Here is an 11,689-nt window from a genome sequence, read left to right on the forward strand (position 1 = left end):
ATCCAGAAACCTAAACTTCAGAGACCATTTTGAAAGGCAGCAAAGCGAGTATATTCCATAATGAACTGGTAATAAGAACTTTATTTTGCTCTAGAATGTAGAAAAAAACCAGCACAAACATCCTTTGCTCAAGATAATCTTTTAAATGAGAAGTTTTAGTCAAGCTGGAACATACTGTTCCTGGTCACCTAATACAGATTCAAGTTCTTAGCAGCAGTGTTAGTTTCGATACGTTCTGGTGGGACATTTATCAGATTGACCAGGCTTGAAGCTCGTTCTCTGAAAACAGCTCACTGCCCTGCTCACCTTGACACAGCTGGTGGCTAAAAGTCCCTTTTACAGAATGCACGTTTTTCTCAGCTGTATGGCTTATCAGTGGCTTGTTGCCAAAATCCCTGAGACAAGGTCTCTCTCCAAGGAGAGAAGGCAATTCAGAAAAGATACAAAAAGTCAGAGAACTGTAGTGTATCGATTTTGTTACAGCAAGGATACTGCAAGACAACTGTGTGTTATGAAATGGACTTGCAGTTTCTTTGAAGGAAGCCGATACAAAACTTCAATTATGCAGGGCAAGGGGAACCTGATTTTCATGTATTTACAAGACTAATTTTTCAAAGCTGCATTTCAGAGTACAATATCATGCAGCTTTCTCCTTCCCTCTTCCTCACCAGGTCTTTGGTTCATATCAAATTCACAAGACGTCCTTAGACCTCTGTGGCATTTTTAAATTGACCCAGGAGTGACCAAGCACCCCCCTGAACCCTGCTTCTAGCCACTAAGGGCCTGATAGTCACCTGGTAGGCACTTTGAAAAGATCAAGATTGAACAATGTTGTTTTCTTTCTACTGTTGGAGTTAATTTTACTCAAGTCTCCTTTCTTCTGTCTGTAGCAGCACCTAACCTTCCTGTGAGAAGTCAGTTCAGCCTTGTTTTTCAGAGCTGACCAGAAACTGGTCTTTTTGAAAAGCACTATCCCTTGGAGGTCCGGTACCATAGCTCCATCCTTTGCCTAAACCCTTCCTCATCCAGAAATCTCCTCATCTTGCTGCTGATGCAAGGTCTGACACGCAGCAGTGCCACACACTGCTTGTGCTCCTCTGCACCAGTCCAGCAGACAGCCTTTTGACACCACAGCATGCATAACTAGCACTTCATACGCACCACAGGTCGGGTTTATTGTTGCTAACAAGCTTTCCGGGGTTGCAGTGCTGGACCATGAACTCCTCTATGCTTTTATTGCCATCCTTTTGCAGGTGTGTATCTGAAAATTGCACCCCTGTGAAGCTGGGTATGACAGTGTCTACAGAGGTAGGCCTGATGCCCTGCTTATTGCTAGAGACCCAGGGCTGAAAGTCAGCCTGGGCATAGCTATCTTCACTTGAGTGCTGGAGAAGACCTTGGTATGCAGAATCTGAAAGTGGAAATGTGCGAGGCTCCCAAGGCTGTACATTCTGTGGAGTGAAAAGGAGAGAAGGGAGAGGTTGCTGAAATTAAAAGCCTAGAATCAAGTACTCAAAGAACTCTACAATACTATCTCCTCCCTGTCCACGCCAATCTGCTGAAAGACCAGCAGATTCAATTTAGAAAGCTAGCTCTAAGTTTGCCAGGGTGCCAAAGCAAAGCCAGGTTTTAAGAGCAATGAACACCGTGCACTTTTCACAACATTTCCAGGATCACCAGTTCAGCTTTATGTTGCTATCAAGACTACTGCCTTGCTACCTCCACTGACATTCCTTATTTTTTCATAGTCTCTTTATCTGAAAAGGCTTCCAAAGCAAACGCTGTACACTTGAGCCCAAACCAAGGACAGATCTGGTATGAAGTGTAAGACTGTGCTTGTAAGACATCATAAGACCATCCTTAAGGATGAGGGGAAGTTCAGTTCCTCTCATCATTTCACAATTTAATCTTTAACAAAGTTAACTCCTTCTGCCAAAAAGTATCCCATGATGTGAGCAACTGCCTGAAACGATTCACTGTCATGTAGGTGACTCAGTCCCACCTACTGGGAGTAATCTCAAACTCTGGGTCAATGTTGTTTTAGAATTATTTAAACTATGACATAAAGAAGAATAATTTATCCCACTCTGAACCCTTTAGCCAGCCCCAGTCTCAGCAGACACACAAGCTGAACTATCTTTTGAGCAGTATGAAGTTCACGTAACTTTCAGGAAAATTTACTTTTTATACCAGTAAAAATGTTTTAGAAAAAAACATGCAAGCTGAAGCCAGCTGATACTGGTTACAGCGTAACCTCACCTGTATTGCATCATTTTCCAGGGAAGATCTGGTGTCTTCACTGCAAGACAGCACCATTCTGGTCCTGCTGTGGACAGAGAAGGATTGCAAATCGTTGCAAGTCTCCGAGCTGTGCAAGCCAGTAGAATGGTGCACATACAGATCATTAAGGCAAGTAAATCCAGTAACTGGAGATGCTGGCTGAGGCTGCCCAGCCCATCGGCCATCTGCTTTGTTGGAAGACCTAAAGCAAAGTAGTATTTGGAGCACAGTCAGTTATGTATAACAAGAAACCCAAATAAAAATAAGATCACTGTACAGCAAAAAAAGCAAGCTTTATCCCCTCTATACAATAAGGTAAGATTATATTGCCAAGTTAGTGCTTTAACTAATTAGTCCTTTCTCTCCTATCATCTCTTCAAAGAGCATTTCATGGCTTCTTGGGCAACCACTGTCCATTTCACTCATCCTACACATGAAGAGAACAATTAAGCATTAAGAGAGAGTAAAACCTTGTGAAAAGAAATAAGGCACAACAGAAAAACACACCAACTACTAGAGACAAAAGTAGCTGAAGCTACTTGGAGGTACTCCAACATTCCTCCCCAGTGCGACTACACTATTTGGCCTTTTTCCAGACGTATGGTTTACTACCAATATGACCTGTCAGTCCCTCTCCCCACTTTACTGCTCAACAACTTGTGAAAACATTAGACAATTTCAGCTCTGATCGAGGCAGGGATCTCAAAAATATGAAATTCTCAAAACATAACGAAAGCAGAGATAGGCCTCCTTCGGCCCCCACTGAAGGAAAGGCAGAGAAGAATTCAACTTTTACCCACGCAAACAGAACATGTGTACCTCTGGACACAGAGCAGATTGTTCTTTGGCCAGGCAACAGGTAAAAAGCTAAGGAGATACAGCAAATGAACGGAAAACAATCTCTGTAGCAGTAAGTTCTGTCAAATTTATTAAGTAAGCCAGAGGAAAAATGCTTGGAAGAAGTATGAAATACTACAGTTAACACAAAGCTCTCAACACAAGAGCCTGAGCTTAGCATGAAGCTAATTTTTTTAACAAGACTGTGATATGCTGTGTTACTATTCTGCTGATTAGACCCTATTTTAATCAATGTTTTGTTTCTGTTATGTAATAGACATATTATATGAGCAAAATTATGGACACCCAAGGATTTCTTCATTTAAAAGGAACTTCTTGAATCAGGATCTCTGTACAATTTAAAATGAAGAACAAATAAAGCCACCTTCTTCTGTGCCTGCTAGCAAGAACAGTACCTGCTCGCTCGCTTATGGGAAGCAGCTGCTGCCCAGGAATCCCAGCGGGCTCGTTCAAGATCTTCATATTTGGAGTGATGACTCAAGTACATCTCATCAGAAGTATCCTCCAGCTAGGAAGAGAAGTTTTGTCTGAACACTTGGAGCATGAAATCTTGCCTGCAGGCCAAGCCTACCGTTCTAAAAATCTAGGTAAGCAATATCTAACCCATTCAAACTGTCTGGGAACCGGCACACGCACTTCGTATCGTTACCTCATTTTCATATTTTTCATTATGTACTGAATCGGGAACTTGCTCGTCAGCCTGAATTGTCAAGAGACAGATGCAGGCTGTTGTACGCACCATATAAATAGCTACCAGGGCATTAAATTATGCACAATGAAAGGGTTTGTTCTGCCTGCAGCTAGCAATGGTGACCCACAGCCGACTTTCCTCACAGCTTACATGCCACTGCAAGCCTCACTCTGCTGGCCTTTCACTGGCTTCCGATGCAACTGCAACCAGCAGAACTGAACAGCATTCCATACAGCAACTTTGCTTACCGGGCTGGCAGAATTTAATAACTGGTAAAGACTGACTCTAGAGCTACTAAAGTGCCATTTGCACCTTCTCAGAATGGCTACAGACATTTGAGACAAATCGACAAACTGTTTCCTTACCTCAGAGTCCACTTGATTGAAAGGCTCCAGTTCCTCGAGCTCTACTATCCTCCAGCTGCAAGGGGCAACACAAGCTAGAGATCACCTCAAGGAAAAACACGTTTGGTACTAACATTTAAATCCAGGCAATTTTTTTAGGTTTGTTTGTTTGATTGTTGGGTTTTTTGTTTGTTTTGGGGTTTTTTTGTTTGTGGTTTTTTTTGTTGTTGTTGTTTTAAAAGAAATACTTTCTTTTCTTTATTCATTAGGAAAAAATTCCTTATGTCATTTCAATGTGAAGAACAGCTCTCATTCTGCCCAACTAAAGCCATTTCCTCCTGTCACCCACAGGAGGGAGGATCAATAGGCCTGGTCTGTAGATACCTTGGCACTACAATCTCTTTGTACTGAGGCTTCTCCACTCGAATAGCAGCTGCCATTGACATTGGGATCACAATGTTGTCGATGTCATAGGAACATTCTGCTTTTCTTCTTTTTGAGGACTGCTGAAACATAGAATGAAGAGAAAACCCCATGCAGAAAATTAATGTTGGCACAAAAGTACATTTGAATGCCACTTCTCTGTAACAGCAATTGCAGTGGGTTTTTTCCACTGTGACTGGCGTTCAATGATATTTTGGTCATGTCACACAACCTCTATGGTTTGGTTTATTCCCATATGAAGCAGGATAATACTTACCTACCTCAGTGGGCAGGATTTCACTTATAATTTTGTATATATTTAGGTCATCTGTGTACCAAAAAATAATTTAAACAGGCAAAGAAAAAGGCTATGATGATAATTCAAGAAGTAAAAACCTGTCATTTCAGTAGACTAAAGGAGCTGTACTTGTTTCGCATTGCAAAATAAGGGCTGAAAAGGAAACAGTAAAACAAGTAAACCCATGGAAGAACACCACTTTCCTGAGGTGGAGGATACAGCTGTTGAGACAACAAATCAGGATTATCACAGCATTTAGGCTGGAAGTCAGAGTATTTCCAAATTGAGGAGCGAGGCTCTGGAACAACATCCTAGGAACAGTGGGATGAAAAGACCCCTAAATAGTTTTGAGATGCATTTTGATCAGTTTATAAAGAGGTCCATATGCTGTGGTTCCCTGCAGAGCTGGACATTAGACCTGCGATCCAGAATGGAAGTGTCCCCTTTACTTATAAGCCAAAAAGTCTCCAAGATGCTACAGTCCTTTTGTTCCTTTCTCAAACAAACATCCTTTTGTTTCTAGGTAGAGAGGCCAACCACAAATTGAAGTTCTCGGTGGCCACAAGATTAGCTATGGTTTGTTACTGATGTAATATTATTTAAAAACCTTAATAGGCATAGGACTACTCGGAAGCGTCCTTAAAAGTCTGATTAGGAAGCAGAGACTGTACCTGGAAGAAGAGCTTACAAAAGAAGCAGACAACTCAGAGTTGGACTGTTCAATCTTCTGTGCCTCAGAGAGGGAGAAGAGCACTTGCAAAGAAAGCACTAACAGCATTGGAGCCATAAAACCAGAAAATGAGTAGCTGATACAAGTGAAACGGATGTAACGGGGACTGCAGGCTCCATGGAGGAGCTCACTACCCCCTTCTACAGTGAAGATCCACAAGTACTGTGTCGATCTCCATGAGACAGACCTGAAGCACAAAACAGTCAAACCTAGAAAAAGCTACTTGAGAGGCTCAGCTCTGGGAAAGGTCTGTTTCTGTCAATTAGACCTAACAATTACCTATAAGCAAAAAGAAGAAGGGAATAGTGATAAGGATAGCAAGTCTGAGCCCCCGTCCTTCAAGGTCTCCTTTGCTCAGCATACTTGGAGGACCAGGAGTTACTCAATGCCTTCCTAGAGAAGTGGTTGTTGCGGGATGTATTTTTTAATCCTCCCCTACTTGTAGAAAAACAAGAAAATGTTAAAGATCATCTCTTGGCTGATGTTCCTGCTTCACATGGGGAAGTCCGCAGCTATTAAATATCTACTATTAATTTGTAGCCAAATAACACTGTAACATTATGTGTATATAACTATTTGCTTACAAAAAAACTCAAGGAATCAGTAGAGTATTGTCAGTACTAAATTTGAAACCAACCAATCTGGCTGGGGAAGCAGTGCAGCAGGCACCTAGCCAGCCGAGGGCCGCCTGAGGAAAAACAAAGCAAGTAGCTGTTACTGTTTAACACCAACATCCAAACTGCATTTCCCAGCAGTCCATTAGCAGTAATGACCCATCTGAATTCCCAGTGAGTTTGCAGCCCCTTGGCAATGCTTGGTAAGAGAGGTATCCCCCAGCTCCTCTCTAAGGCTACTACCCCTTTTCAGATTAGTTTGCCACAGCTTTTGTTTCAACTCACCATTGCTGAGCTGCCAGGGAAAGGGATTTGGCTGGAAGAAGGGGCTGGAGGAGTCTCTGGGTACAAAGACGGTGAGTGGTGCAAAGAACCGTATTCATGTGCCTGAGGACTGGAAACAGGAAAGCTGTGACTGGACGTTCCTTCAAGCTGCCTTCTCCCTTCAAACAATGAACCTGTTCATAAAACGTGAACAGAAACACCAAGGTGAAGCCAGGCTGGCTCAGGACTGGTCGGGGATGTTGCATAAGGTCACCAAACCCGCCCTGGAGAACACAGAGCGGAACAAACACCGGCTTCGAGAACAAATGTAAAACAGAGGCCTCCAGTGAAGTGTCAGTGCTCTGCAGCGCTAAAGATGCTAGCCCAAAAATGTTACTTTTGGTGGGCATTCCCAAAATGAAGTGGAAGGTGAAGTAGGTGTTACAGCCATCAAGAACTGCACTTCTCAGTCCAAAATACAGCCACGTAAAAAAGCTTCTTTCACTGTAGAACTGGTCAGGCTGGTCCTATTTCGAACGATCACTCTGATGACAAAGCACACTGATTTTAAGACAGATGTACTCTTCTCCCTGAAGTCCTATATAACTTCAGCTTGATACGCTTTTTCTCCATCAGTTAATTTTTTATTCTTTCTCCCATTTGTGACTGGCTTATTCCATGCTGAATACCACAAATGGAGCAAACTTCCAAACCTATTGTGCCAAATTACTCTACTATTCAAGTCCTTCCTAAAGCTCTAGCTGTGAGGCTCTTAGAGAGTTAAAAATATATGAAAATCATCCTGCATTACTGCATCATCCATTAAAACTCTTCATGGTAGGTGTCTGCATACACCCCCCCCATACATGCTGCACATAAATAATAATAGTTTTTGTATAGCCTTGTGGCTAAATATTTGAAAAAAGGAAGGAGGTATAGAAAGATAAATCAGTTAAAAGTCGGACAGCTGCTGACCAGTTGATAGAATCTATACTGGTACGTTATTCAAGCATCCTCTAGTTTATTCAAAACTAACTACCTGCTTGTTCTACCCTCATTACATCCTGAGCTGATTATTGGAAGGATGATGTATCTCCAGAACACTTCTCTTAGAAAACAACATCCATCCCCATTCAAAGCTAAGTATCATCAGCTCAGACTAATTAAACATCATTAAACCAAGCTGTAGCTCAGATAGTTAGGGCCAAAAACACACCACCTCAGGCTGCTGATGTACTTTCAGCATGGAAGTTGTGGTTTTTTGTTTGTTTGCTTGTTTTTTTGTGGTTGTTTTTTTTTTTTTTTAAATACTATCTGGTTTGTTCATGATAGTTTGCATCAGCAACCACAGAACATAAGAAGTATTCCAGATGCAGCAACTGTGTCCCATAAGAATGTCAAGGATACAGCCAGCTTGCACTCTGCACATTATGTTACTTTCAAAAAATGATTTGACCTAAAAACATGCCTTTTAAAGAAAGCCAAATGGAATACCAACCCTAGTTCATTTAAAAACCAGGATGTGTTTTAGCTGGGTTTCCCTCTTTCTGTCTTGAAACTGGTTTAAGATAAGTGACAGAAGATTCAAACTACTGTAGACCATTTTAAAAAAAACCGTCAACTCTGATAGGCTGATGAAAAAAAATCAGGCTTTCCAAAGCTGTAAGAGCAGCATGGAACTGGAACAGCAATTGCTATCACAGCAGGAAAAAAAAAAAAACAACATTAGAATTTTGCCAGGCAAATACTGATTTACCTTGATTTCAAATAAAGGTTCATAAAAAGCTTCTTTTTGGGTTGCTTGTTCCCATGAAAGAAATAGAGAATAGCAAGATTTATTTATTTATTTTTAATAACTTGGCTGAGGCAAGTATTTCTGTGACCCTCCAAAGGGGGTCAGAATTTCTGTAATTTGCAGGATGCTGGACTCAAGTTAATTAGACATTACTACAGAACAGAGTTCAAATTATCTTCCGCTGGAAGAAAGGGAGCTACTTTCTCCGCTCTACCTTGACTGGTTGCCCTCAGGTACTGGTTAAAAGCCCACGTTTAATTTTTTTAACTTCATCTCAAACTCCATTTTGCCTAACTTACAGGAGGCGAGCAGGAGTGAGGAGTGTAGCTTTGGGAATGCGCTGTTAGTTGGATCTTGTTTCTTTCCAAAACGGGACATCTTTAGAGTCTTGAGTTCATGGCTCAGCAGTCTATGCAATCCGTCCTCTCTTAATAAGGTTTCAAAGTGCAAGTGGAGAGGGTTGCCTGAAAGCAGAAAAAACAAGTTATTTTGGTAAGCACAAATTTTCTTCTTTTTATATACACAGTGCTGCACACACATCATTAGCAATCCAGACCTGTCAGTACTTCAGTGAAAGAATGAAGGGACAGCTCCCTCGCCCCATGCGTGCTGTGACAGAGCAAACAGGATGAGAACGTCCCCAGAACAGCAGCCTCTGCCCTGGCCCTCTGCTAGCTGCAATCCGACAGCCGGAACCCAATGCCTTGCCATTGAGCTTCTCACCCTAACTCTATGCTGACCTGAATTATATCCAGCTACATATTACTTGGCACTTGTTTGCATCATTATTTAATGAGCAGAGGTGGGCTTATACTTTTTTGTTTTGTTGTTTGGTTTTGGGTTTGTTGTTTTTTTTTTAAATGATAAAAAATTTTTTGGAAAGATGCTCTCATAGTTGCACAGTAGAAAAAGTATTTTCCTCACTGTCCCTTAACCAACTCAATAACTCCTTAGTGCGCAGTCTTGCTCTTCCATGGCTAAAGGCACTAGCAGTGCTGCAGCCACTATCATCCTTCAGTTATTTAAACAGATACTAAATGTTAAGATTCTATAGCGCATCGTTCATAAAGCAACCACAGAGCACATCTAGAAGGCCACAGGTGTTTAAATAATGAGCGCTTAGACTCAAAACAGTGATTTCACATTCAAAATTGGTGCTCAAGGTCTACCAAACAACTGCCTCACAGCCTGTCAAAATCAGCATTAGATTTTAAGTCTTTCAAGTAGCCCTCCAGGGCAGGGGTGTAACAGGAACTTACAATAGTTGTTCTGCATGCCTCCAGAATTAGAATGTTCCTTGCAGAAGACAGAAAGCTGATCCTAAAGAAGTGATCTAAGCTTACATTAAACTAGAGATGGCAACTGCCTCAGACGCAGGCGAAAACACTACGTGGTTTCCTAGGCTCAGAAATCTCCACGGACTGCATCCTTGGACTGAAGGTGATGTGTCTGGTTGCTATGCAGAACATCACTGGACATTTTTCATTATCCTCTAGAAACATGTTTACAACTCTGTTATGTATTTTTGACCTTCTTGGATGTAAGGAGGAAGAGCAGAGAGGGCACTGGCACAGTAAGGGATCCTCCTTCACTTTATAACACGTGATCTACTCACCGTGAGATAAAGAGAGAATGGGGTGGAAGCCAGAGTCCAGGAGGGCTATGCGCTCTTCCAGGGACATGGTGTCAGGGTCTATGGTCTGGACAGAGGCTTTGCAGCTACACAGGATGCAAGAGTTGGGCCATTCGCAGCTGCACTTCACGGTGAGAGGTTTCAGCGGCTAGCAGAAGAAAGGAGATCCAAATTTAAAAATGGAAACGTCTTTCAGATTTAAGTAAAACTGAGGTTCAGATCCAGTATCTCCCGCCTGCTTTCTACAGGTACACTAGTTTCCATTCACCCAAAAGCAAAGCCAGGCAAGTTTTAAAAAACTGGGGAAAAAACCTCAAAACCAAAACCATAACCAAGCAGCAGATTTGCAGGGTGAAAAAATAAAGTCAAGAGCCAGGATCAATGTTAAAAGAGATTGCAAGAGTACTACCACAGGCTGTTTCTCCTTCTGACCACGGACAAGCTACCTTAACAAAATAATTCAGTGTACTAAGGGACACATTTTGTGTCATTCTTTACTATTATTTCCAAGCCAACAGAGCTGCTCCTCTGTGACTCCAGTGAAGTCATAATACTTAATCATTTCCTTTTTAAAACTTCAGACACCTCTGTGCCTTTTCCCATCCCGTTCTTCCTCATCTTCCTTAAAGGCTTTTTGTAGCTCTGATGCTTCCAAAAACTTGATAAAAACACTGTTAGGCGAGCAATCCACCACCAGCAGCATCCATCATTCTGACCAATTCTGTCTTATTTTCCACTTTTCCTCACTTGCCTGTTGAAGTGTAAGCTGCAACCACAACAGCCCCGATGTCTTTGTTCCACCATTTTCCCCCACACTGTCACTAAGACACACCCAATGCCCCTTCCCCAACAACACATCAGGTTCCGTAGTATCAGTCAAACCAGAAGAGGGAGCATTAATAATGCTTTTACCTATAGCCTAAGCAGAGTGAATTAAATCATACTGGCTTTGCGCTCTGGCGAAACAAAAGATCAGACTGGGAAAAGTAACACAACTTTTAATCTTTTTGTCTTAAATCTGCAGCTTGTTAAATAGCTGTTACTTGTAAATCAGTATTTGAGGAAAAGGCTACAAACAAGCAAATAAGATATGAGCAGTGTAACAAACTACCACTTGTCAACTGATGGATGTTACCACACACATTGTTTGTCAGAATTCATATATTGAACATCTTTTAATCATCAGGTAACTCACAGCTAGGTGTCCAAGGAATGCTTATTTCATCAGGCTTGGCAGCTCAGCCTTCAAATAACCACAACCCAGTTACACTCAATCACACATTGGCTTGCCAAGTCTTAGCTAAGGTTATGTATTTCTGGGGTTTTATTTTTGGGTGGGTGGTGGTTTTTGTGTTGTGGTTTGGGGTTGGGTTTTTTTGAGGGTTGTGATTTATTTTTCCCTGGACAATTCCAAAGTAATCAACTCCAAAACATAATTGGCAGAAGGTTGCTGCCCACGCTAAAAATCTAAGGTAGACTCTGGTCATCGTTACTTAGAAAAAACAGCTGCCTGATTTTTAAGAATGGAAATTTAGAATCAGTTTCTAAACCACAGTTAAATAGAGAACTCGTGACTTTTTTGACATATCTGGGAATTTCTGCTAAAATTCTACATGAATTTTAGAAAAATGCTCAGAAAACACTGTATTAAAACCAGAGTCCAACAGTATGATAGTTTTCGCTGAAAATAAATAAAACTACACCTTCTAAATAAAAACGCAGCATAGTTTAGTAATTACATGGCAAAACTTTCACTTAC

At 41.5% G+C, this 11,689-nt stretch overlaps 1 protein-coding gene across 1 annotated transcript in view; it reads right to left on the reverse strand.

Moving 5' to 3' along the window:
• Positions 1–1,161: 1,161 nt before the first annotated feature.
• LOC104084136 (KAT8 regulatory NSL complex subunit 1-like) overlaps positions 1,162–11,689 on the reverse strand; it is a gene marked incomplete at both ends in the record, with an annotated part of 22,142 nt that continues 11,614 nt past the window's right edge. The window contains 9 exon segments of the mRNA XM_009587866.1: positions 1,162–1,451; positions 2,260–2,482; positions 3,534–3,646; positions 4,195–4,249; positions 4,558–4,679; positions 6,524–6,696; positions 8,597–8,761; positions 9,913–10,078; positions 11,680–11,689. The exon segment at positions 11,680–11,689 is cut by the window's right edge and continues 195 nt beyond it. Coding sequence (XP_009586161.1) covers positions 1,162–1,451; positions 2,260–2,482; positions 3,534–3,646; positions 4,195–4,249; positions 4,558–4,679; positions 6,524–6,696; positions 8,597–8,761; positions 9,913–10,078; positions 11,680–11,689 — 1,317 coding nt within the window.

The sequence above is a fragment of the Fulmarus glacialis genome, unplaced genomic scaffold, assembly GCF_000690835.1.
Source record: "Fulmarus glacialis isolate BGI_N327 unplaced genomic scaffold, ASM69083v1 scaffold12251, whole genome shotgun sequence".
In the NCBI taxonomy this organism is placed as follows: domain Eukaryota; kingdom Metazoa; phylum Chordata; class Aves; order Procellariiformes; family Procellariidae; genus Fulmarus; species Fulmarus glacialis.